This window comes from Natator depressus, chromosome 10, assembly GCF_965152275.1.
Source record: "Natator depressus isolate rNatDep1 chromosome 10, rNatDep2.hap1, whole genome shotgun sequence".
NCBI lineage: Eukaryota > Metazoa > Chordata > Testudines > Cheloniidae > Natator > Natator depressus.
The window spans coordinates 63,528,362-63,555,758 of record NC_134243.1 but is presented as its reverse complement, the minus strand read 5'-3'; the positions used below and the strand labels follow the sequence as shown (position 1 = coordinate 63,555,758).

General features: G+C 41.7%; 2 protein-coding genes across 7 annotated transcripts in view; both read right to left on the bottom strand.

The window, feature by feature from the left end:
- Positions 1-9,572, bottom strand: part of SLC12A1 (solute carrier family 12 member 1) — a 67,501-nt gene extending 57,929 nt beyond the window's left edge. For 3 of the 4 annotated variants that reach the window (XM_074966368.1, XM_074966370.1, XM_074966371.1), the window contains exons 1-2: positions 9,456-9,572; positions 6,576-7,181 (exon numbers count right to left, since the gene is read on the bottom strand). In XM_074966368.1, the coding sequence (XP_074822469.1) occupies positions 6,576-6,986 (411 nt within the window). In that variant the 5' untranslated portion in view covers positions 6,987-7,181; positions 9,456-9,572. The other variant, XM_074966369.1, reaches the window with a different exon arrangement.
- Positions 9,573-13,535: 3,963 nt separating this feature from the next.
- Positions 13,536-21,028, bottom strand: CTXN2 (cortexin 2). 3 transcript variants are annotated; one of them, XM_074964777.1, is made up of 5 exons: positions 20,873-21,028; positions 20,335-20,557; positions 19,622-19,691; positions 16,562-16,730; positions 13,536-13,894 (listed from the first exon to the last, which is right to left on the bottom strand). In XM_074964777.1, exon 5 carries the CDS (start codon positions 13,838-13,840, stop codon positions 13,592-13,594), a length of 249 nt encoding a protein of 82 aa, XP_074820878.1. In that variant the 5' UTR covers positions 13,841-13,894; positions 16,562-16,730; positions 19,622-19,691; positions 20,335-20,557; positions 20,873-21,028; the 3' UTR covers positions 13,536-13,591. The 3 variants fall into 3 exon arrangements, with proteins under 3 accessions (XP_074820878.1, XP_074820876.1, XP_074820877.1); XM_074964775.1 differs by having other exon boundaries at positions 20,275-20,557; positions 20,873-21,021; XM_074964776.1 differs by lacking the exon at positions 20,873-21,028 and adding an exon at positions 20,646-20,849 and having other exon boundaries at positions 20,275-20,557.
- Between the last annotated feature and the right edge of the window lie 6,369 nt (positions 21,029-27,397).

Sequence of the window (27,397 nt, the reverse complement as noted above, 5' to 3'; positions counted from 1 at the left end):
TTATGTTCTTAAGAAGGCCATCGGGGTGAAGAAATCATGGTCCCTTGCTAGGAAGGAGAAAAGCAGGGGAAGGTGTCAGAAAATGGGGCTTTGTGCCGCCACTCTATTGGCAGATGTCTAGTGTTCCCACCAACACTCGCCTAAGTATTTTGCTTATTGTCAGCTGGCATGTGCATGCCCAACCAGAATTTGACCCGTAGCATACACATATATGTATTAATGTAGAAATATATAATGTATAAGATTTTACTGTATGTGTAATTAAAACTGTGAAGTACCTGCTTTAATGTGATAACACTATAGAAACATACTTCATTACAATAGTAACAGCAACAATCATTATCACACATCTTACAAAATCAGGAACAACTACTTTCAATGACCCTCATACAACATTAAGAGTACCATAAAGCAGAAGCATCTCTTCTTATGAAAGGCAATATATTCCAGGGGATAAGGCTACCTGTCTGGGACATAGGAGAACTAGATTCTATTTCTGGATCTGCCATTCACTCAGTGTGTGATACTGAGCAAAGCCAACATTTTCAAAAGTGGACTCTAATTTTGGCCACTTCAGTTTTTAAGAATCCAGCTTGAGAGATATGGTCCCTTATTTTCAAAGGTGCTGAGCACCCATAACACCAAGTCAATCGGAATTAAGTATGCTTGTTGTGTCGAAAATATGGGCTTAGTTCTGACCTCAGATACACAAACAGTTGATAGCTTTGCTGCATACATACCTGCATATCAGACCTGATGTTTTATATTCTCCTTCTGGTACTACCTACCACCTTATCTGATGAAGAAGACCAATGCTGAACTTCTTTGGAGAGAATTTATCTCCTTAAGAGCATCTCTGGGTGGGCTTTTCAAAACTACCCATGTGATTTAGGAGCACAAATCCCATTGTGCTCCTAAGTCACTTAGGTGCTTTTGAAAATCCCACCCAAGATGATAGCGGCTACATTCACTAAAATACAGTCAATTGTTAAGTAAAGGCCAGGAGGATTAGCAGCCATAATACTGTCACATGAATTTTTGTTTATTGCACATTCATAGGATCAAGTCCTCAAAGACAAAAAAGAAAAGGTTCAGTCATTGCCACTTGAAACTAGTTGTTTCTTACATACTTCAAATTAATTTGTGCTTTCACATTCCATTACCGTAAATTATGGTCCTAAACTTTCCATGGTGCATTTTAAATTGGAGTGCTTTAGGGAATGATTATTTATTTACCAAATGGCTTTACCTGGGCAATTCATGCATTAAGGGTAAGGAGTAAAGGTGACAGAACATTTCAAGAAGTCACCCAAATCAAAAGTTATTGCTGTTTTAAACATTTTCCCGTCTTCATTTCAGAACATTTCAGCTTTAGTATCTTGTGTGGCTAGTAACGATGAGCTCATCCAATCTACATAATAAGTGTGGAGAACAGCCAAGGAGATGAAGGAAGGTTAAATTTATTTTTTATGGTGGGGTAACTGTTAGACCCAAGCAATTCTCGCCCACTACCAGCTGTGAAATAGTTCTTACAAAATATATCTTTAACTATAATTGGCATTTTGGAGCTTAATACAAGCTAAAAATGACACATCTTGTTAAAAGATTACACACATTTGACTCCAGTAGTGAAGGAGCTGGATCTCAGACGTTCCTTTTAGCCTGCTTAAATTCTGGCATCAGAAAAATTATACATTTAAAAAAATGTATTAAACATGAATGTTTTATCTTCTGATGTTAAACCAGCATCAAAGCACAATGGAAAGGCTTATGTGGGACTCAGACAGTTGGAGTCACAAATTATGTCGCTTCGTGCCTCCAGCAATGGGCTCAGACAGGCCAGTTATGTTTGACAACTTTGTTTGGTTTGTTGTTTGAATCTAGTTTTCTCTTACTGAGATGTGCTTACCTCCATGTGAACTGCACTGAGAAAAAGGGGGTATAGTATTTAATGTACCAGCCAGGTATGACATATACTGCATCAAACACTAGCAATGGTGCAGGTTTACAGGGCTTTATATGGTACATTGTGTGGGGTTTGCATAAATGGTCGTACGAATCACGAGCCCAGGCTTAATGTATTTAGTAAGGCCACCATCCTTCCTCAAACCGTCAAATGCACGGCTAGGACTTCAAGTGGAACTCACACCACTCAGTGTGACACTGTTTCCCTCTAGTGTAGGCTGGGCCACATATGGAGGTTGATGAGCCTACTACGGCTGTGTCTAGCAGGAGTAACACCAGGCTGTGCATAATGCAGAATTCTTCCTCCCACTTGTGGATGATCAGCCATGGAAGCTAGTTTGCCATGGGTGCTACTTCATCCTTCAAAACCCCCATTAGGTGTTTTTAAGCAATAGGTTGACTCACGTAATAAGTTCCTGCTACACTGTGGTTTGCAGGGAACTACCACAAGGCGGTCTCCACTGCTTGAGAGGATGGATGGGCATACCTTGGGCAAGCTCTTTAAGTCCTACCTCCCTCTTGCACAGTATAATAGCAACATGTTTTTGGGGCGGAGGGCAGAACCAAAGTCAATAGCAAAACTCCCATTGATTTAACTGGGAGTTAGAGCAGGCCCATTGGGTAATTTAGAGTCATTATAATGCTAACTGAAAAAGTCCCATTGAAATAAAGTCCTTGCTTGTTTTCACAAACTGCATGGGGAATGGTTGAGTTATTTCCACCATAGAAGCAGTTGGTGCATATGCTAACACAAAGCACTAACTAATGTACTCCAGGGAACAACCCAGCCCTGGCAGGGGGCGAAGCTTGATATTCTGATAGGTCTTCTCCATCACTAATTTCTAATTTTCAAAAGTGACTAGTGATTTTGGATTGCCCCAGTTTTGGGGGGCCCAAGTTGAGACACCATGAAGTAGGCTGCTATTCAGAAAGTGCTCTGAAAATACCACCCTCTGAAAATCACACACCTTTAAGAGGTCTCAAATAGACACTGCAAAACTTAGACTCTCCTGCCCCCAATCGCTAGTAATTTTTGCAATTCTTGGCCTAAGTTCATCTGCACAGGAACTACTTTTCATAATCATTCTGCTAGTGCAAATTGTAGTCTAAAGCATTAATGGGCAACCTGCGGCCCATCAGGCTAATCCGCTGGCAGGCCACAAGACAGTATTTACATTGACTGTCCACAGGCACGGCCTCCCGCAGCTCCCAGTGGCTGCGGTTCACCGTTCCCGGTCAATGGAAGTGGTGGCCAGCACGTCCCTGCAGCCTGCACTGCTTCCCACAGCTCCCATTGGCCAGGAACGGCGAACTGTGGCCACTGGAAGCTGCAGGCAGCCGTGCCTGCGGACGGTCAATGTGAACATTGTCTTGTGGCCCGCCAGTGGATTACCCTGATGGGATGCGTGTGGGCTGCAGGTTGTCCACCACTGGTCTAAAGCTTACATGGAGTTGTTCCACATAAAGGGAATGAAATGTGATTATTTCACTAATAATCAATTATTATAACAATTCCATAATACCCCATGTGCACTAAAAACACTGTGACAATTAAAATTACTGCGCTTGCATAGTGCTTACTATCCTAACCTATCGTGCAATTACATCTAATTTATTTATATTTCTAAATACCAGAATTGCGTTCTCGATGTTCTTATCCTGTGTTCTTCAGTGTTTCAGGTTAAGATCTCAGAACACTTTACAAACATTGATAACTTAGACCTCACAGCACTTGCTTCAAGTCCAGTTAAATATTAATATCCCCATTTTACAGATGGGGTAATTAAGACCAAGGGAACTTGTGACTTGCTTATGTCATACAGTGAATAGTGGAAGAGCCAGGATTACAGCCCAGAAATCCCAACTGCTAGTGCTGTGTGTCAACAACTAGAATATGCCTCCTTCTCCCCTGGTAGTCATGACCTGCAAAACCTTATGTTAAATAAGTAATGTTATGAAGCTTCTGAAATGAGCTAGACAGTTCTTGCTTTGACCACTAAAAAACCCTCAAAGGACAAGAAACTAAACAGCTAAAGTTCAGCTACATTCTGTAAACAAAAACAGATACCCAAACTGAAAAGCTGTCCAGCAGCAAACCCCAGACTGAATTAGGTTATAATGGTCAAGACTTAAGCCCCGGACACCAGGGTTTCATTGTGCTACTTCACATGCACCAGTGTCATTCATTTATATAATACAAGAAACTTATCTGAACATGGAGGGCCAGATTCCTCACTGCCTTGTCCTTTGAGTTTTCACTTGTACATCTGCAAAGTGAGTAGCTACCAAATTGGAATTCTCCAGTCATTTACACCAGGTGGTTTATACCCACTTGGCATTCATGTTGCGTAGCTGTAAGTGACCACACAAAGGACCTGATTCTCATTTATGTTAAGGCCACTTTGCACAGCTCAGGCAGAGGCCTTATTGTAAATGGGAGTCCCAATGTGGGAGATGGGGGGGATAATCAGGCCCTGATTTTCAAACGGTTAACTTTAGGCTTGATTTCAGTACTTCTGATTGATCCTTCCTAGGATGGGTGAACCTCAAGAGGTTTGGAGGTTGAACTGCATTTGAACCAGCATCCAAAAGTCTAATGCTTATCCAAATTATTCAGACCTCACAAATATGCAAAACTGAGTTGGAAATGTAATGAGAGCAGGCTTTCTCTGGAGACTTCTGCTTCCACATTTGGCCAGAAATAGAAAAGAAACCATTTTTTTCTCACTGTATTTTGGCACTTCTAGTCCCAGCTGGAAGCTAGACATGAATCCCCTTCTCCCGCCTCTTCCCTAAGACACATCTGAACAGTTTAGAATTTCAGGGGGAAAATGGTTTGACTTCAACTCTAAAAAAGGGGTGAAGGTTACATCTCAGCAATGCTTTTTATAGCGAACTTGTCACCATGGTTTTGGAGGTAAGAGGGATTCTCATTTTATTCAAATTAGTTGAACCATCCCTAATAATTTCTTCCAGTAGGTTTTCAGTTACTTTGTTTAACTGTTGCAAAGAAGAACTATATAGAGGGCTTGATCTAGTAGTCTTTGTCCACCCAAAACTCTCAGTGAAGTTGTGTTTTATACCTACTCTTCGCTCACTTTATACATGTGTCACTACAGAGCAAGGCAGTGCAGAATCAGGCCCCCAGCAGTCCATTAAGGTTTTTTTTATAGAAATGAATTACGTTAGTGCACATGAAGTAGCACAGACGTTAGTGAAACCCTGCTATTCAGAGGGTTGATTTTGACCATTACAATCTGAGACTTGCTGTTATAAACTTTTCAAATACATTTAAGGAGAGTTTTGAGTGTGCAGGGAATGGAGGATCAGACCTAGACAATGCATTTCTGGTTAATCATTTTGGGAAAAGTAGGGGTGGAGGGCAACAGAAATGAGGATTATGATGACAAAGGGCCTGTTTCTTGTTAATTAATATCAATTTACCAGAAGTGGCTGTACAGATAAAGTGGAACATGCATGGAGTGACTGCTGGAGGGGAAGTTCTGTTCATTAGACCTATCAGTCTTGTGGGTCAGTGGTAAACTCTCCCATTCAATCAGTTAATCAAAACTAGGGCCACAATCCCCTTAGAAAGGAGTGGGGAAATAACCCCAACTCTAGAAAATCATTAAAAGCAGTTTAGGTATCTCATTTGTCGAGACCAGCTGTACTCTGTGGTTCTAACTAGTTTTCTGTAAGTCTATCTTGCCTCTATACTTCCATGGTCCCATCACCATAGTATATGAGTGAATTCTAAACAACTCTTTTGCATTGGGCAGTAAAAAGGGATTTCACCAAATGACTTCTGAATAAATGGTTGATAGACGATCACTGAAGTGGTGCCTCTCAGAACCTCCCAAAAATCATTGTTACAATAAACAATGAGGGCCAAAGTCATCACTAGCGTGAATCCATTGATGTCAGTGGGGTAACCAGTACCCTAAGGATGAATTTGTCCCCGAGAATTGTCTGTTAACATATACCTCTTTAAAGCAAATACTTTCAGAACCAACACACATTCTTTTGTGTTTGAAGCTCATCTTAATTTGCATCTTGTCACCTTGTCTTACAATTTGGTAGCTTTTGTTCATAGCACAAATGGGTAAAGCTTTGTATTTCTGACTAGTTGATAATGGTATTTATTCTACATTATAAAACTTTAATACCACAGTTATTAACAGATTATTGCATGAACACAACAAACTAATCAATAGAACTCTGGTTATGATCAGGTGTTAGGCTAGAATAGACACTTTCATATTTGATTTAGGTTAAATTATGTCTTAAATTGCTACTTCTACACATTTAACTGTAAGTCAAACATAAAATAAATCCTGTGGCTTTATAGCTGTAGACAAGAAGTAGGCATATGTTCCTACTGATTGAGTACATTCATTATTTTCAACCAGATACAAACCTGTTTAAGAAAGATCTTTGCTCCTAGCAGAATACACAACAGAAAACATCCTGCAGGTACAAGTCTAAATAAGGGAAGCATTTAGTTATACTTCTTCTCTTGCACAGGGTTCACAAGATAAGGGGCTGGATATGTTAATAAACAAAATTAGCCTGCAAATGTAATGGAAAATGTATCATTCCTTGCAACTTACCTTTGCCAGTTGTTCATGAATTTCCAACAAGCTTGGTCTGTTCATTTTGGCCCCACTGATGCTGCCAGTGTTTCGATAATAATCAATGTTAGGAACTGCATCCACTGTGTTATGGCCAAAGGTTTTTAGATAATATGTGTTACTATGAGTATCATAGGGATGTAAATTTCCATCCGATTTAACGGTATCCCCATTTTGAATAAAATTTTCATATAATGCTCTATTTCCAGGCCTGTGACTGATCCTGTGTCTGCTATGTGCTTCTTCAGTAAATGATGTTTCTTCATAATGTGGAGGATCGGCATCCTCTTGGGGTGTTGCATTATTGTCATGGCTTTCGTTAATTACATTAACTTGAAACCTATTTGGACTTGGGTCCAAGAATACATTTGGAGAATTATTCATTGACATCTTCAGGGATGTTATGTGCTTAGGTCACCAATCTTTCTATTCTTCTGTAGTTGGAGGTAGTGTTGCTTTATCTGCAATAAGACAGTAATGCTGTTGCATTTGAAAGATCTTGGTTCTTAATCTAGCAAAGTTCAATGGAGACTTTCTTGAAGTGTTCACTCCTAAGTATTCTTCTTAAGGTTGTCCTGCATGACTCTGTCATCAAAAGCACAAGTAAAACTTTTATATATTTAATTAACTTACACAGTAATGTAAATCGTCCATGATTTCTTAAAAAACCCAGTGCGATAGCAGCCTTATAACTTTTTACAAACAGGGCCTGATCCAAAGTCTGAGTCAATGTGATATCAATGGGAGTCTTGCTATTTATCTCAGTGGGCTTCGATCAGGCCCTAAATAGGCTAACACTATACATAAAAGTAACTTTCCTGAGTATATTATCTTTTCAGGGACTAAACATAGTACTTCTCTGAATAATGTACAGCTCAATGGTTCATATTGTGTCCAAATAACTAAAGCAAAATGACAGTTATTTATTACTGAAATATATATTAGCAATAGTTTTAGACAATACAAGATTCAAAGAATAATTTTACAGATCTGATCTTGCATTCCTTGTGTCCCCAAATACCCATTTAAGACCATTTAAAATAAATAGTGGCAGATGGTTAGAACTAAATGTGTGAGGGATTCAGAACTGCCCCCCCAAAAGGAAAACAAGGGTATATATATAAAGCCCAATCCTGCAAATGGTTAAATTTTCAGGATTGGGTCCAAGGAGAACAAGCTGTCAAGTTAGATGACTCTGAAATGGCATGTATTACTAATTATTTGTGATCTACTAAATCCTGAGCCAGACCAATATGAGGCTTGAAATAATGCATATATTGATAACTACTTTCAGAAACTAAAGAAATGTAATTTTACAACCCTGTGTATCATAGAATCATAGACTTTAAGGTCAGAAGGGACCATTATGATTATCTAGTCTGACCTCCTGCACAATGCAGGCCACAGAATCTCACCCACCCACTCCTGTAACAAACCCCTAACCTATGTCTGAACTACTGAAGTCCTCAAATCGTGGTTTAAAGACTTCAAGGTGCAGATAATCCTTCAGCAAGTGACCCGTGCCCCACGCTTCAGAGGAAGGCGAAAAACCCTTAGGGCCTCTGCAAATCTTCCCTGGAGGAAAATTCCTTCCCGACCCCAAATATGGCGATCAGCTAAACCCTGAGCATGTGGGCAAGACTCACCAGGCAGACACCCAGGAAAGAATTCTCTGTAGTAACTCAGTTCCCCCCCATCTAACATCCCATCACAGGTCATTGGGCATAGCTACCGCTAATAGTTGAAGATCAATTAATTGCCAAAATTAGGCTATCCCATCCTGTAGAACAATCCAGTAAAAGTCTAATCCTGTCTCTGCTGAGCTCATGCTGGGTCTTGGGCCCTTTTGAAAATATATCTGATAGCAGGAAATTTTGGAGAAAAAACATGCAATATTATAAAAGGATTATACCAACTGAACATCAGGTAAATAAATAAACCCATTAGAAGAATGAACTGGGAATTGAAAGACAAATTAACCATATATATTGATAGATCTACATATACCTACCTATATAAAATATCTAGTAATCACACAGGGGAATTATAACTTGAAGAGCCCCTTAACCAAATATACAAAGCTCATTCTGAGACTTAGCTATAGCACTTGAATGCAAATCAGATCCCGATTCTGTGACTCCCATCTACCCTCTCTCTCTCTCTCTCTCTCTCTCTGTATATAGAATATTCTGCTGTAAACTCTCGTCACAACAAAATTTCTTTATAACCCTCCAAAGATATTGTTTTTTCAAAGCAAGCTGTTCTTTCCGGCTTAATGTTTTGTGAACTCCACCAGAAACAAGAAGCTCCTTCTTTCAGCTTCTTTGTTTGGTACTATTTTTTCTTGGTCACCTCTGATCCATATTACATTTGTTATGTTATTGTTTGGTAATCTCTGACTATAGACTGTATGCTTTTCCCATTAGCATAAAAATCTTTAATATAAAAAGAGTGCACGGAAATGAAATATTTTCTTACATAAGGGCCAGATCCTGATCCTACTAAAGTCAATAGCAGTGTTGCTGCTGACTTCAGTAAAAACCAGATTTGGTCCTAATTCTGTGCTTGTAGACTCTGGGTGAAATCCTGGCCCTTTGAAGTCAATGGGAATTTTGCCATTAGCTTCAGTGGGCCCATAATTTCACCTTCCAAGTTTACTTTTACGGTAAGTGTTTCTGCCACCAGGAAAATAAAAGTCTCTTACCTTTCTGCTGCCTTTGCAAATAATGATTTGTTTTTTGCAGTAGATTTCCAGAGGTCTGTTAGATGCTGTTATTCGCCATTAAATTTAGTATTATTAGTATTCTTGCACTCTGCATAAATTAACAAGCTTACACTGTTCAGGATAGTTTAACTTACCTCTCAGTCCCGTGCTCTAGTGAAGGGCAATCAGCCTCTTATGTACTTCTGTATATAGACCATCCTTCTCACTTATGCAGCATGGGTTTTACCTCATTGGCTAATTCTTTCTTCTGTGCAAAATATCAAGTGACTCACCCAACCCCTGTCTTTGACACATGCTCTAAAATGCTCCTAAGTGACTGATTTAGAGGGACATTCTAGCTTGTTAAATATCAACTATAAATGAACCTGTTAATTCTTAGAAGGAAGGAATAAAACTGTGCCTGCATGTCATAGGAGAAAAATATATTGGTTTGTTTTTCTTTAGAATTTATACAATATAGCTACAGGCTTCTAGGCTGCTGTATCAGTTACTGTCCCACAATTATGGATCTGCTTATGTGCACTTGCGTGTCAGTATGTCCTTCCTGTTTATTTCCTTTAAGATCATTTCATTTTAGACTTGTTTTCTTTGATACTTTCGGGGTTGGGGAAGGATGTACAATAAAAGGTGGCTGAATTTACATTGAAATTTCTAAAACTCCACGACTGGAAATCCGATTTTAGCAGATTGTATTTGGAATTTGAACAGTGAGTCAAGCAAATAGTCCCATTAAAGTCAATGGAAAAGACTCATGGAATAAGGTACTACTCATTGTAACTGTGGTTATTTATTTTTTCTATTATGGTAGTTCCTAGGGGGCCCACTCACAGTTTAAATGTGTTCAGCTTTAAGCACATAGGTGACACTGTTGGTTTGACGGGACTGCTCGTGTGCATAAGGTTAAATATCGGTGACGCCTTTGCAGGACTGGGGTCTATACAGACACAGAGTGAGAGAAAGGCAGTATTATGATCTCTGTTTTAAAGATGGGGAATAGAAGCACACAGAGAATAAGTGACTTGCCCAGGGTCTCACTGGTAATGTGGCACAGCTGGGAATTGAATCTGGATCTCCTGAATCCCCATCCAGTGCCTTAGCCACAAGTTGTCCATCTCAACAGTGCCTTTAGCAGAATTGGGCCAAGTAGTTGTTGCATTTGAAATGAGCATGTTTATTTGTTCACAGACTACTCTGACTTTGCAATGATGTGTTTGTAGGATCTGCCAGCTACATAATTATCAGTAAACTCCCCTCTTGAGATTGAAACTCATGCCTACTGGGCGTAGTCCTTGAGTTTGAGCCTCCAGACGGGGTAAACTTCAGCCTGTGTGAGTGATGTGCCTATCACCACATCTGAGACTTGGACAGTGGCACTATCCAGGGAGTTAATATAAATCTTCATGCTGAAGAAGGCATAGCCTAATGGTCCGAGTATAGGTTTGGGTGCCAGGTACTCTGGCGCTCTAAGCCTAGCTTTGGACAGGTCTTTGAAAAGAGTTTGGGAATTGTGTTTAAAAAAACAAAGTTTCTTGGGGTCACACTTTGCTGGCACTATGTTTAAAATCATGGCCTGCTCAGCTCCTTGGTTCAGCTATAACACATTTTAGAACACCGGTTAGCCCCGTCAACATCCCCTAGCAACACTGTTAGAAACTGGTTTAGCTGGAAGCATGTTTATGCATAATCCTGAATTAATTTAGATCCCCAGCATGGATGAGACCACTGACTCTCCTTATGACCTTGATGAGGTCATTTAACCTTCCTGTCTCCGTGCCTTGATTTCCCCATCAGTAAATTGGGGATAAGAATACATGAGAGGAGAATCAGGCTGTGTGTGAACTTTTTTGAGTCTCTCTCTGTTGAAAACCTTGCCCTGTATTTTTGAGGAAAGCCTTTTGAAAAGTTCCAGCCTTGTGCACTCCTTCTTGTAGGCTTGAGTCTTTCCTTTTGATGGAGAAACAACTAATGTTGCTTTGTAATCAAAATGGAATTTGGTATACGGCTATAACAAAATATTGTCAAGTCAAAGAACTAAGTACAGTTCATGAACCAGAGCAAAAATGAAATAGTATATTATTTCTTGTTACCAAGATGAAAAGGATAGTTATGAGCATGTGTACAGTGTGCTAAGGCTCTGCACTGGATAATTTTGCATGGTAGGTACTTGATTTATGTTTGAATTAAAACAAAAATAAATAGAGTATATTGGAGCTATGTGGCCTCAAAGGTTTCTCACACTGGAACCCAAGCCATTTAAATGTTACATGTTCCAGGACACAGCTTTTTACATTGTACACTTTGGATGGAGAAGACCACCAACAAGAGTCAGTACCACCAGTACTGTTCTCTTTCTTGCTATGAGCCTCAGGCATGATGTTCATGGCTTTTCCCATATAATCCAGTGTCTTCCCCTGTGAATGGCATTTTGCTTAGCCAAGTTCCCTTCACTGCCACTTGTCTAGCAAATATGGCATGTGGCACAATATGGATTTTGCTGAATTACTGTAAAACAATCACTACAACTCATCTTCTTGTCTCTGCATCTCTTAGCACGCATAGCTGTTTAGTGGGAGTGACAATGCCTAAACAAAAGTCTGATTCCAAGTTTCTCAAAAGTGGAATCAAATTACTGTCAAGTTCTGACACTCTCACACAGCAGCTATTTGCGCTAAGAGGTGACCTTGAGGTATTACTACTCAGCTTCTGTTTTTTCTCTCTTTCTTCTGTCTTACTAGAACCCTCTGCCACAGAATTCCTCAGAGTGACAATCCAAATAAAATCCAATGGTAGGGCCAGATCCTGGCCCCTGATTTGCCCCGTTGCACCACTCTGGTAGTGCCAAGAGACTGAAAAGCTGTCCTGCCCTGCCTGTCGAGGCTTTTCTAGCATGGGGGGAATTACTGGATGATGCACAGCTGGCATAACCAGGTCTAGGTTCTATCCTTTTTTGATCCACTGGTATAGAGGGACTTGCAGATTGCCTCTGTACTCTGGCAATCCCCAGCTGGTATTATGGCCACTGGGGGCTATTACCATCCAACACAAGTTAGAGCAGCAAAGGCTGTTCCAACTTCTGAATCAGTCCCCAGAGAAGCACAAAGGTGCTGCGAAAATAGCTATACACCCCGTTAGGTCCTGCTCTAAGCACAGCTCAATTAGACTGGAGGACTGGGTCCTTAACTAATACTTGCTTTTTTTTCTTCCCCTCCCCTCATCTCTGTGAATCTCTCAGAATGACTTTGCTTTCTGATGCAAGCCACTAACCAATTTTCAGCTGTATGAGGATGTGGGGATGGAATTAGAGGCTCTGGTTGGATTTTTGAGATGGGCACGTGTCTTGCAATGCTGAGTGTACCATATATCTTATGTATAGCAACCAAACCATCTTTAATGACATTTACCCCCCACGCCCACCCTAATAACTCTTGCTTGGTCATCTAAGAATTTGATTAGAGCAGGAAAAGGGAAGTTTTGTTTCGGCAAGTGTAAACAGTTTTCTCAGACTGGGAGCAAGAAAGAGCCCTACACATTGTTCTGAAAAGACTGTGGAAACACCGGATATAGTAGCAGCAGCAGCAGCATGCTCCTCTCACATGGATTTAGCCAATGTGACAGCACCTCCAGGTGTTTGAGGGTGGGACTTTCATTAGTGACTGCAATAACCCTTAGCTCCTATGGTGGTTTTTCTGTTCTCTTAGTAACTGAAAATAAGAGTTTCCACATGCAGACACATGAGTACCTGCAGGCATCTCCCCTTGTGCTGTTTAGTCTTGCAAGCTAAACTCGTCCAGTACATTGGGCTGATTCAATTTTTGCATATGAGGTCTCCAAGGTCAGTTTCTGGACTTAAAGAAATCATGTTTGGATGAGTTAGGAGTTACTATTATGTTTACCATCCAAAAATATTTCCCACCCATCCCTCTTTGTCACTGATGTGATGTTGTGGCATGAATTCTGCCTGTGAAGAGACAGGTGACGGGTCTGATTCTCAAGAGATTTCTCTGCCACTCCTCCTCACTGAATGTTTAGTGAATCGTCTCCCTAAAGTCTTTCTTTGCTATTAGCTGTTTCTTACCCCAGCTCCACAAAAGGCGAATTCCCAAAATAAAAGCAGCATGAGATGCTTTTATAAGTCTACAACAAATATTTATTTAATAAAATGGATGCCACCATCATATCTTCAAAACATAGGTATATAGTACAAATGTATCAGTACTAGGTTTTCAAAATGAAATCAACATCAAAAGTAAGGCAGGATACTCTTGAGTTTTCATGCAAGAGCATATTCAAACGTTCCTTTATCAAGACCCTCGACTTCATCTTCCCAAGTGGAAGAAGGCATGCTACTATAGGGGTCCAGTAAGATTTTGAAGCATCTAATAATAAGTAGTCCCAAGAAAACACACAGAATCCCTACGAAGGCAAAGCCAGTTTTTTGCTCTAAAGTCAGTGAGAAGGTGGACACTTCGTTGACACTCATGCTGGCTGAAGCGTTGCTGCAGTAGCTACTGCTCATCATTGGGTGTCACATACTGGTGAGTTTTCAGGATTTTCACTCGGATTCCTTCTTTGCCTGTACACAAAAGAGGAGTCAGTTTGGTTATGGACAAATGTAACATAGACCTTAGAGCATAAAAAAAATTTGAAAACAAAAACTGCATGGACATTAATAGTGAAAGTACATTTTTGTACCCCCAAATCAGCCTGGCAACACTGTCATTAGAAATTGGTAGTCCCTGAACGAAAGCTAGTTGGAGTTGCTAATCCTGACAATGACAATGAAAAACTGATAATTTACTTGCTTGTCCCTCCCACCCAAAATAGAAAACTACTGGCCAGGGGCATGTGAAATTTTGCAAGGCAGCACTAGATGGCATTTTATCAGACTGGGCAAAATCCTGGTCAGAGCTTGCAAGGCCTCCATGTGCAGAGCTAAATGGGAAATTTATGCTGGAGAGCTTGCACTATCAGTATCTGAGTCCTTAATCTGGTAAAACACCCATTGTCTTCAATGGGCATTTTACCTGAGTCAGACTGATGGATTGGGCCCATGTATTTTAGCCTAGAACTCTAACGGCAATAAACCAAACGTACAGAATGAAAATGTCATTTTTATATAATATTGTTGGGCATCTTATTGTTTGGGCTCCATTTTTCAGACAAATGCGTGCCTAAAAATGCTTGTAAAAATGACCAGCTGAATGTTTAACTTCTCACTAATCATGTGTATGTGTAAGTAGTGTTAAATGAAAGATAAAGTGCTTGTGCAGTTGCGTACTTGCTTTTCTGAATTCCTGTCCTATGCGATTGTCACTCAGTAGAGCATAAACATTATTAGAGTCTGGCTGGGGCCACAGACTGTCGAAAGCTACATTCAGATTGGCAGGCTGAGCCATGTGCCACCTCCCAAGGGTGCACAGTGTATATGTCCCCACCAAACTGAAATTAGAAATCCCTACACCAGTTAGTGGATGCGGAAAGGTTAATGGGAGAAGCGAGAATCTTTTTCTTTCCCTCATTATGCTGTTCTCATCACCATTATTTTCCCTTTTAAAATGTTGCTGTTCCCCAAGACACTGATTTAGGAGCCTTAAAACAGCTTCCTCATTCAAAGCATCATTAATAAGCAGTACACAAAGGGCCCAATACCGCATTCGTGGCACTTTAAAAACATCCACTAACTTCACTGGCAGTTTGGGCGGGAGAGTGCAAGAAATGTAGAAAGGCCGAAAATACACAGGGCCAAATTATGGTTTGCCCTTGCATGAGTGCACTAGCCTGGGAAGGGCGTGCAGGGAACCCTTCCTCCTTTCTAGTGCACTCACGCTGGAGGTAACCCATGCTGGGATTTGTGCTCCCTTAGTGTTGGTGGGGGGGAGTGAGGCAGGGCTCGCTAGCCCATGTAGTGGCAGTAAAAGCTGCAAAGATGATGTGGCCAAGTGGGCTAGGGAACATGGCCAGGGCCCCACCCATACACACCAGCTAATGCCTTGAGACTGGTGCTGACTGAGCACACATTCCACCATATTTAGAAGTGTACAAGTGACATTTCTGAACATGCTTTCTCCTGTGCTCTTGGGAGCAATACACCTGCCTTAGCCTTACATGGGCATTATGTTCCAGCCACTTCCACTCAGGTGTCACACCTGCCTCATCACCACTGCCACAACTCAGCAGACCTCAAGGTGTCATAGCATTATAGGTGATCTGCAAAGGGGAAAGAAATTGGACTCCCCCACCCCTTTTTATTGGCTTCTTTATAATGATAAAGAAGGCAAAAGAGGTTTTTCTTCTCTTCATAATTTTTGTCTGCTTGGTTTCCTGTTAGAAACTGATATCCTGCCTTCCCTGACAACTCTATGGACAACTAGAGAACTGGTAGGATTATAACATAGCAAGTACCACCAGGTGGGGGGGGGGGGAGGAAATAATTTTTAGGCTGATTGTTTTTTTGTTTTTGTTGGCTGTTAACACCTATTTAACTAAAACACTTGGGGAAAACATTCCTTTTGTTCAACACCCTTTCTCCAAGGAAGCTCCCATTATAAATTTCCAAGTCATCCCAGAAAAAACAAACAGTAACCAGTAAAAGATCCTTGTTTGGATCTTCTCTTTCCCTCCTGATAACCTCCATATTTCTTTATATAGATCATAAAGAACCAAAATTAAAAAACAGGGAAGGAGAAAAGAAAAGGACAGAAAGCAAACCTATTTTTTTCTTTTGCAGCTTCCGTTTAATTTAGTCCATAATAAGGAGTAAGGATAAAATAGAAGGAAGGATATGGTTAAAAACTGGGGGCCAGATCTTTAGCTGATGTGAGTCAGTGTAGAGCTATTGACTTCACTAGAGCTACACTGATTTATACCCATTGGATTTGGCCCTACAACCTGCACCTGTTTTAAGGTTTGGAAAATGTTGGTTTAAGCACCTCACCACCACCATCTCTTTCCTCTCCCTGACTCCCAGTCCAAACCTCTGCATTGTTCATTAGCAAAATTAATTCCTCATACTTAGAGGCTTGTCCATCAGAGCCATGAGATCTTTACTCCTGTTGAGTAATGTCTTGTTCTGTGAGTTGTGCCATTGCACCAAATGGTACAATTTACAGCGTATGGAGCTACTCGGTGAGAGACCAGGTGCCACTATATGGCCCGTAGTAACCAAAATTAACGTCAACAGCAATTGAATAACAATAATTGATATCTATATGAAGAAAACAAATGTAATAGATGAAACCACCTGATTCACACGTTTTCATGTAAGGCACGTTTCCAGTTTTTTCCAGAAAGTTTAACAGCTGCAGAGATTGGAGAGTAAAATCACAGAATTCTCAGATTGTTGCCCAAATCCGTTATATGTAACAGGATCCAGCCAAGAATAAAGTTCTCCTTGCAGGAGTCCAAGGACTCTGAGAAATTAAAAAAATGAAAGGCTTATACTGGGAAATGATTTGTACACTAAAGCAAGAAGACACAGTGCCAGAAAAAAAAGTACACCCATAAAAGATACAGAAGTCTCTGAGACAAACTATAGCCCTGGCTCTGCAATTGGTTCTGCAGGAGGGGGACACTTGTGCCTATGAGAAGTCCATAGAAATCAGAGGGGCTCTGCCCCCAACTCCCAGAGGAACATAAACTCCCAATCTTGCAGTCTTACTTTGGCAAAAATCCTCTCCCATTGGAGTCAATGGGAGTTTTGCCTGAGAAACGAGCGCAGAAGCAGGTTCCAAGATAAGATACAGTTTACAAGCCAAACCAAACCTGCAAGTAACACCATTTATTTTAATGAGCTAGGATGATCACATAATTCAGGAATGAAGAAGAGACACATAAAACCCTGTATTAAATCACCAACAGGAGTATTATGCACTGGACCCTATGGCTTAATTAATAGGATTAGAGCAATATTTGGGCTGATTTCTCACACAGACTAGGAAACAAGCATTGCTATTGGTCCTTGCATGCTTGCTCTACTAAACGTTTGCTATTAGCCCACACTGATATTATTTTATTTATTTATTTTTCAGTTCATCATACTGGCAATTATGGGTCAAATCTTCAGCATGCAAAGCCTGAGTAAATTGACAGGGAGTACAAGGAAATGCATACAGGGCTGAGGAACAGAATTCTTGGCCGCAACCTGCAGTAGTGGGGTGGAACAGCTCTGTGGGTGCCATTGGCTATATGGAGTAATAGTGTATATTTCTTGTGCAGGGGCCGTGGGCCTGTCAATCCATATTGTGTGTCTCTGTTGAGTCCTGAGCAGCAGAGATGTAGTATTTCCACTGCATTTCAGGCCTTGCATGCTCACAGATTGGAGTGGAGAATTTGGTACTACATGTGTACCATATAAAAGTAAGATTTTACTTGTTTGGGGGAATGGGATATGTTTACATTATAAATCTGTTTGCAGATTGGCGACTGAAGGCTGCAGCCAGCAGTTATGCATACATAATGTCATCTGCGCTAGAGTAAAATCATGAGGAAAAAAGACCATGAATGTTAGAGGGTCCTAATCCAACAAAGTATGTAGGTAACCACTAGGTCAGAGATCAGGGGCATGCATTATAGGAACTAGAACTTGTAGGGTTCATTTGTCAGGAGTTTTCACCAAACCAATCCCTATTGGTCCAGGTTCTACAGTTTGCTTCCATGTAGTTTCACTCAACTGCGCCTCAAAATCCCTCTGGATTGGGAGAAGCAAGGATCCCTGAATAGCCTGTTGTGGTGGAAAAGGCCATCTGATGCCCCTTCAAGACCAGAAAGGGGGCTACCAGGAAGCAGGAGTGGAACAAATGCTTCACCCCCATGGATGACAATGGTAAGCAGAGGGTCGGGAGCAACTGGACATTGCTGGATGAATGGTGCTAAGGAGGTCAAAAGATGTTAGTGAGCACAGTATAGAAGCCTAGATAAATAGGTAGATAAGTTGGAGTGCCTAAGATTATTGTAACAGCATCGACCCATATCCACCAAATGTTTGTGGACCTGGGCTGATGTTTAAAGTTCTGTTAGAATCCAACCCTGATTATGGGTGGTTTGAGGGTTTAGACATGAACTTTTTGTGCAACCCTAGTTACCCACCCTCACATTTCCAAACTTTGGAAAAAGAAAGTGTCAACAGTAATTCCACATGTTCTTGGGAAAGGGTCTGAGAAGTCTGACCACAGCCTCCAAAGGTTGCTGATTATAAGACTTCCTCAAGAGTCTTCCTCACATGTTGGATATTAGCCTTACCCTCAAAATCAAACAGGTTTTGTTGTAAAGATCATTGTGTAAGGGCCCAATCTTGTGAGGTGCTGAGTACACTTAAGTCCCACTGAAGTCACCAGGAGTTGAGGGGACTCAGATCCTTGCATGATCAAGCCTGGGTTGACTGAGAATTCACATCCCTTTTTAAAAGCCAGGTTAAAAAACTAATTGTGCTTAATGAGTTCAGGTGGCTCCTGTAATCACATAATAATAATAAAAAGTCATTCCATGGTACTCAGATAGTTATCATTCAGGAAGTACTGGAGGTTGCATGGCTGAAGCAGTGGTGCAGTGACCCTGTCATTCTGATGATGCTTCAAATGGCCTGGATTCCAGATTAATGCTTCTAAGAATTTTTAAAGGTATTTAGGTGCCTAAAGATGCTGACAGGCACATACTGGGATTTTCAAAAGCACTTAGGTGCCTGTATGCATCTTTATATATCTAAATATCTTTAAAAAGCTGTCTCTGGAGGAGTGGCCCTTCAGGGTGGTACAGCTGCTGTAGCAGGAATTTGAAGGAGGTAATGAAGGGAGAGGATTAATGATGGGTACACCTCAAAAAGTTCTCTCCAGTTTCCATGAATTTGGAAGTTTATCCAAACCATCTGGACCATCTGAGATGACAACACTGGTCTGGAAATGTCACAAGAACATCTCTGTGACTGCAGAGCCAGCCTCACTTCAGTTAATACACATACTGCATCCCTAAATCATTGCAGGAAAGTCAGCCTCTTCTTCCCACCCTATACATCCAGCAGGTCATGATCCCAAACCTGGCATTCAAGAGAATGTTATGCAGGGAGCCCAGTGCCATGCTGCCCAGCACTGTTTGGTATCAGAAGGGTGTAATTAGCCATTCTGAGAGTGTAGTAGGGCCAGGTGTGGCCTGCAGTATGTAATCACAGGACATACTGCACCTTTTTGGAGCAGCAGTAAATTCAATTCCACTGTGCATTCCCCTGCAAATCTGAGCCAGCAAGGGATTGCCACCCCCTTTATATACAATATAAAAAGACAGGATTTTACTCCTAGTAAATGCACAATACCTAGAGCATCCATTTGGTGGTAGATCCTGTGCTCCGTAATGCACTTTTTATTCTTATGAGCTAGGGATGTCTGGATAAGTGAGACACAGAATAGAAAAACAAAAGATTCAGTGTCATCATCCTTCTTCGACTTGTGAACATAAAATAATGCAGTACACTGGCCATGAGCATGTACTATATTTGTACCATAAGATATGAAGTATCTGCAAGGCAACTGTTGATATACAGTTATATCTATAGCTTTCACTTCTCTTTGGCATCCTTTTGCACCAGGACACTTCTGTATTTACAAAAACATAGAATTCAGTCTATAATCATTTACAGCCAATTTCAAGAAGCGGTATTGAAAAAAACATTTAATTTCTGCTACAAACTGCCTGTTTTGTCTTACCCTAAGAGAAGCTTTCTCTGAGAATATCCCTTACCTGGCCATAATACAGTCATTAAATGCATTATTAAAAGCAGATCTACAGCAAAGCTAGGAAATCATAACAAAACAGCATAGCAAGCTCAAGATATCCTGCAAAATTTAAACAGACAAAACCAGGGCAATTCTCCAGCCAAGATGTGCACAGCCCCCCCACCCCCGCCCTTCTTGTTTTGTAACTAGATAGAGAAGCATCCTTATCGAATGAAAACCTAGCAATACAAACCCCATTCTTCCTTGTCCCCTCTCCCCATGCTGATGAACTGCAGAAGTTGCAGTGGCTCACTGTGTAGGTTCTCAAGCTGTTGAAAGCTCAGGATTGAGCCTATGTCTGCTGGGATCCTCCCTTGTGGCCACAAACCCAGTGAGGCTCCCCACGCGACACATCCCTACAACCCCCACCAGAGGCTCCAGGGGTCGTCCGTGGCCGTTTCTTCAGACAGATGGACGCATCGCTTGGGGACTCCTCTCCAAACACTTGGGTCAAGATGCGGTTGGAAATTCTCGAACTGGGTTAAAGAAAGAAAGTAAGAAAGACCCTTTAGGATGATTCAGCCCCGCTTCCCTCCAACCCCCGGCCCCCTTCTACCGATTCACCTGAAGAAGTATGGAAACTTCCTGCGAAATACTACGTGAGAGGCATCAGCAAATCTTTGCTGCACTCCGATCCAGATGCTGCAGCAGCCGCAAGAGCGGCTGCCCAGCGATTTCTCTCTTGGATCACCGGAGCCTGCAGCTACCTTCCCTCCTGAAACACAAGGTTCTGGGACGTGGCACCTGGAGGCACAGCAGCACCTCCATTGAAGTGTCAGAGGGGTCCTTACCATGCAAGCAACAATGTCACACAGACTGCAAGGCTGGCTTTTCTCACAGGCTGGCTTTCAAGCAGAACAAGTAAAAGCGGGGAGGCGGGATTTGAAATTGACTAAGGTGTTCTGTGACTATCTGCATTCAGTTGCACATTTCCAGAACAATGCAGGGGCTCTAGCCTTTCATTCGGTGGGGGATATCTGAATTATTTATGTCGGTTAATTTAGCCCTCGGGTGCTGTTTGGTTAAATAGGCAGCGCGGGTATATAATCAGTGCACTGCTAAAATCCTAGCCGCATCAGCCCTGGATCCCCCGGGGGAGCGGCATCGCCCCATGGGAGCACATTGTCACGGCTTTCGACCTCACGCTTTCTACCATCTAGTGATCAGTGAGACCGGAAGAGCCATGTTAAATACTCCGGGCCCAAATCCTGCTCTGCTGCAAGCAACTGGTGTGTGTAAACGATGAAGGTGTAGCCCATAACATTCAACTGGTTTCTGTGAGGTACTGGGGTGAGCTGAAGGATGGTCTCTTCTTATTTTATGTCTGCCTCTGGCATTGCTAGCACCCCTTCTACCAGCAGCTTAATAATCCACCATTATTATTAATAATCATGTCCAGGGGCTGTCATTAGTGCTGAAGCTTCTTTGCCGAGTTTGTGCCTAAGTTACATATGTCTTGTAGATCTCCGTTTGTAAAGATAAATTTAAAAAATTAGGATTCCACTTGCCATATTAGATGGTGGTATTAACGTGTATGTGGCTACCGGATGGAGAATTGTTTTAAGTTGTCTTAAATTTAATAAATTAAGTTTTAATATATTAAATTAAAAAAACCCACTCAGGCACATTTTAACTGATCATTCCATTTCTGTGCATTCCAGTAGTTAAGCACTCCATTGGAAATTCATACTGATCTCAGTGGCACAGGACTGGTATCCAAGTAAGTATCAAGGATGACAAGGTTTGCGGTTACACTGGCTAGCTGTATACCTCACATATGTGCTGAAACACAAGGTTAAAGGCTAAAGACAGGGGAAGTCCTGTTATAAATGCATATCTCAAAAGGTTTTTTTATTGCTTTAATTAAAATAGAGTTTTAACTATTGTTAAATAAATATGATAAATATTTGTGAAGTTATTTTTTCTGAGGAAATGGGGGGAGGATTTTTTCCTGCTGTGTGTTGCTATATTTATATATGAATCTCTTTTTTCCCCCAGTGTTTGTACAGCACCTAGCACAATGGGGTCCTAAGACTTTGGGCACTCTTATAATAGAAATGTTTACTACTACTACTAAAAATCTGTGTGATTGTTATCCTGTATTGGCCCTTCATGATCACAGAATAAACAATGTGTATTACTGAAAATGTTACATATATAAAATTAATTTTTAAAGGGATTATTATATGTAAAGACACTTGGTCCCTTTAAAAACAGATCCTTTCAAAGGATATGATGGGCCACATTTTGCCTCCAAAATATACTTGTAAATATACTTCTATGTGTGGTTCTCCCCTGCTGCCTCCGCAGCACCACCACCCTTTTTCTGGGACTCTGCAAAAGGCTCTCCATGGGTTAAGATTTGCATAGAGGAGAAATGGGAAGTGGACAGGTTTAGGCTAGACATTGGGAGGGTCCTCATTATCTCCTTACCAGTTCATCACCATTTACTAGGGAGAGGTAAAACAGCTCCAGGCTCTTCTGCTAAGCTCTGTTACCTCTTCTGTTGAACCTCTTGACACAGCGGAATCTTCCTTTAAGGGGGCCTTCAGATAGCTGGGGCCAGAGAAGGGGCTGATGGTACGGCTGTGAATCAGAGGAGGGGCAGGCCTGAGCCATTGTGGAGGTAGCCAGCCTGTATGTGGATAGCTCTTGCCTTCTGCAGATTCTTCAAGATCCATAGTGTTATAGGTGTGGAAGTGCTGTTCATTCACCCCTATCTCCTCTTGGAATGATTTGGGGAAATCCTCATGCTGTTTTCCTCCCCTCAGGTGCCCTCCTGTAAGAATGGATGCTGAGGCCAATCATTTAAAAATTGGAACTATTCTCTTCACATTTATACTATTACAGGCTTGAGTAGCCTGATCTCCTGTAACTGGTTCTTGAAACTGGCACTTGCAGTTGTATTTAAACATTTCCCCTCACTGCATTTTTATCTGTTTGACTTCCATTTTTCATGGAAACCAAACTAGAGAAGCAGCTGGTAGCCAGCAGCTGAGAATGAGAGAGCTGCTGGTTGTCAGTCATAGTGCTGTTTTTTAAAATTCCCTGTACAGTCCAAGGTGTTGTACTTTAGAATGGAAAAACAATGAAAGATGAAAATAAATGAAGCCACCACTTCCCCCCTTGAGTTGGAGTAGTGAATTCTTGGATGGCAAACTGGTTAACTGTGTTTGGTATGCTAGATACCTGAACAGATGGAACCTTCATCACCCGCTTATTTTCCATCAAGCTGAATTTCTACTGATTTCAGCAATACAACTCCCACTGGCTTCATTTAGAGTTTGAACTGATTTGACCCTAGATTGCTTTCCTAAAGAGGATTAAGGGTACATTGGAAATGGATCCCTTGAATAGGAATTGAAATTTTATAGTCATCTAGTAATTTAGTATTTTGATCTTTGCAGATTTTATCAGGCAAAATTAAGGTTGGTTGGGTGGTGCAAAGCAAGTGGGGTGGGAGTGAGTGGCGGTGGGAAGCTAGCTATATCTTGTCATATATATAAATCCATGGTATGCCCACATCTTGAATACTGCTTGCCGATCTGGTTGCCCCATCTCAAAAAAGATATATTGGACTTGGAAAAGGTTCAGAAAAGGGCAACAAAAATGATTAGGGGTATGTGTGATGCTCTGTACCTTGGGGGAACACTTTGCACCCCCATGTTCATCCTTATAATATGATAGTGTGGTATCCAATGCAATGTTTGTCATGTCAGGTGTCTTCGGAAGGCTCATGATGCACTGAGCATTGTTGTTATAGTAATGTTATAGATTGTAATTTCATGTATATAGTTATGAGTCTGAAAATGTGTCCTCATGGCTTAAAACAAGTCCAGGCAAAAACTCTCCAGGAGCAGAGGCCTAGGCAAAACTCTCCAAGAGCAGAGGGGCAGTTCACACCTCATCAGGACATGTATGGGACAAACCCAGCCCAGCCTCACAGGAACAAAGGACACTGGCCTAGACATCAACAAAGGATCTGTTGGACTCTCCAGTTAGTCACCCCCCTTCCCTTGGTCAGTTTGGGACTACAGTGAGGTAATACTCACCTGACTCTGAAGGGAGGGGAGGGGGAAAGCCAAGAGGGAAGAAAGGACATGATAAAAGGGAGAGATGTTTGCCATGCTCTCTCTCTCTTCCACTTCTATCTACAGACACCACCACCAAGTGACTGAAGTGCTGATTAAAGGGGAGAGTATGGAACGTCTGCCGTATGAGGAGAGATTAAGAAGACTGGGACTTTTCAGCTTCGAAAAGAGACAACTAAAGGGCGATATGATAGAGGTCTATAAAATCATGACTGGTGTGGAGAAAGTAAATAAGGAAGTGTTATTTACTCCTCATAACACAAGAACTAGGGGCCACCAAATTAAATTAATAGGCAGCAGGTTTAAAACAAACAAAAGGAAGTATTTTTTCACACAATGCACAGTCAACCTGTGGAACTCCTTGCCAGAGGATCTTGTGAACGCCAAGACTATAACAGGGTTCAAAAAAGAATTAGATAAATTAATGGAGGATAGGTCCATCAATGGCTATTAGCCAGGGTGGGCAGGGATGGTATCCCTAACCTCTGTTTGTCAGAAGCTGGGAATGGGCGACAGGGAATGAATCACTTGATGATTACCTGTTCTGTTAATTCTCTCTGGGGCACCTGGCATTGGCCTCTGTCGGAAGACAGGATACTGGGCTAGATGGACCTTCGGTCTGACCCAGTATGGCCATTCTTATGTTATGTTTTTATGTCACTGTTTATTTTCAGACTTTTTAATGTTTAGTTGTAGAACTGTAAAGAAAATGTAACTTCTTTTGAAAGGTAACCAGGCTCCATTACTACATACTTGCAAACTTAATATTTTTAACACCTTTTTAAAAATCCCATTTTTTAACGATTGCCAGAAACTTAAGTTGAGTTGATGCATAAGGTCAATGGAGGGAGCCCTGTTCTGAAAGATCTGACATTGATCAATCAGGGTTCCTGTCCTACAGCTTTCAGCAAGTCTATAGGAGGGTTGAGTAGGGTGATACATGAGGGGTAGTGGACAACGGAAAGGAATGAACATGTTGATGGAGAAAGGCTTTTATCCACATAGCAAACCTGAAATGCTAAATTATTTATATCTAGAAATTGTTAATGTTTAAAGTTTTAACAATGAAATACCACTCCATCTCACCCTGTTCCTCTCTATGCCTCCACCAGCCCCCTTCACTCCTCCTCCATGCCCCCTCAGGACACTGTACTCCAAGATCTCAGATGATCCATTTCTGAGTAAGAAATATAAGGCAGCAAAGTTTTAGACATAGGAAAACTAATCTGGAAGTAGAGAGGAATAAAGAAAAGATTTCCTAGACTTTAAGACCCCTATCCAGCAAGGGTCTTAGGCACGTATGTAATTATACACATGAGTAGTCAAACTGATCTCTGGGACTCTTCGTGTTCTAAAAGTAATGCACACGCTTCAGTGTTTTCCTGGATTGGGGCCTAAGTGCATAAATAATCTTTAAAACGCCAAACAGGGAGACCTTCTCCACCAAACAACCACGCACATTCCACCCAAAAAAAGCCTGAGGCCTGGTCTATGTTAAGAATTTGCTTTGGAATAGCCGCGTCTCTTGGGGTGTGAAAAATTCACTCCTCTGAGAGACGTAGCTATACTGTCCTAACCATGTCATAGACAGCACTAGGTCGATGGAAGAATTCTTCTGTCAACCTAGCTACTGCCTCTTGGGGAGGTGGATTACCTATACCAACAGGAGAACCTCTTCCATCTGCATAGGTAGTATCTACACTGAAGCACTACAGTGGTGCAGCGTTTTTCAGCATAGAGACACCCTGAGTAAAAGTTTAGTAAACCCAGGCTCTGTTGGACTGATCAGAGACCATCTACTGAGAAAGCCCTGCCTCCTAGCCCAGGCCCTAACTCAGTGGTTGCCAAATTTTTTACCTCACATCCCCTCTTACCGCTGTCCACCCCTCCCCCCCCCCAAGCCGTGGTTGGAAGGTGGGGCTGGGAGCAGGGCCACGGTCAGGGCCATGGCTGGGGGCAGAGCCACAGTTGGGGACAGAACCAGATACAAGAGTGGAGTCACGACTGGGACCTGGGGGTGGAGCTGGAGCAGAGGTAGGGGCAGCAGAGTGGGGCTGGGTGACACTCCGTCCCCAACCCCTGTGGGGGCTGGCCTGGGTCCCGCCGCACACCTCTGAACATTCCTGTGCACCCCCTATGGGGGTGCGCCCCACAGTTTGGGGACCACTGCCCTAACTGATATACTTGGGAACTGTCAATTTAAGCTGTCGCTGCTGTGTTAAAACACGAAGAGAGAGTCCATATCCAATTTGGTAGGGTTGAAACCATTAAAGCTTAATGGATCAAAACCTAGACCTTGACTTATACCTGGGACTGAACTAAAAGGCAGAGCAGACCCTGGGACATATAGTCATGTACAAGAACCAGCACTATTGTTGAAAACTCAGAAGGAGGCTAGAGAGAGAAAAACAACGAATCCTGATGAAGTCTTTTATTCTTTAAAACAAAAAGACAAAAGACAAACTGGAAAAATGCTAAAATGGCAAGGAGGACAGCTGGAAGCAATCAGCAGCACATATAAAGGTATAAAGCTCAGTGATATCAGTAGGTTTCAGTTCTGTATTTGTTATACTGCTGCTGTGTTGCTTGTGAGAGATTTCTGCTAACAAACAACCCTCTGCAGTTTGTCCCTTCCAAGTGTTTGGCATTTTGGCTCTCACAAATATAAAGATCCCAATTTTTGCAGGTTTGGGGGAGAAACCTTTGTTTAAGTGGCAGTGGGGTTGGGGGAGGATCATATTTCGTCTTACCTCAGACTCACATAAGTTGGGTATACCAAAGTTTATAGTGTAGAAATGGCATTATTCCTGTACAGGAAGAGGAATTAGCTATACTGGTGCATCAGCCTTGTGGGTTGTACTGGTATAACTATATCAGTAGAAAATCACACCTCTAACAAAAATAGTTATACCAGTGCAAAATCTGTATATAGACCAGGCCAAAGACACATACTGCCATAAATGATGGCATGGTGGGGGCAAGACAGTAGAGCCAGTAAAGCTCTCTCAACACGCGTACACAGGTCTAAAGTTTAGACTCTAAACCTCCGTGTAGGAAGTACGCAAGAATCTTAGCTGTTACTAGAGCATATGGGCCATGAAGTGGCAGAGGAGTCATCCCTTAGCCACTTTGCACCAATGCACTGTGTTTGGGGTATAAGACTCCCTTTTCCTCAACATTTTTAGATCCCTTGTGCAAAACCCATTATGCAGAGGTTTCTGTACT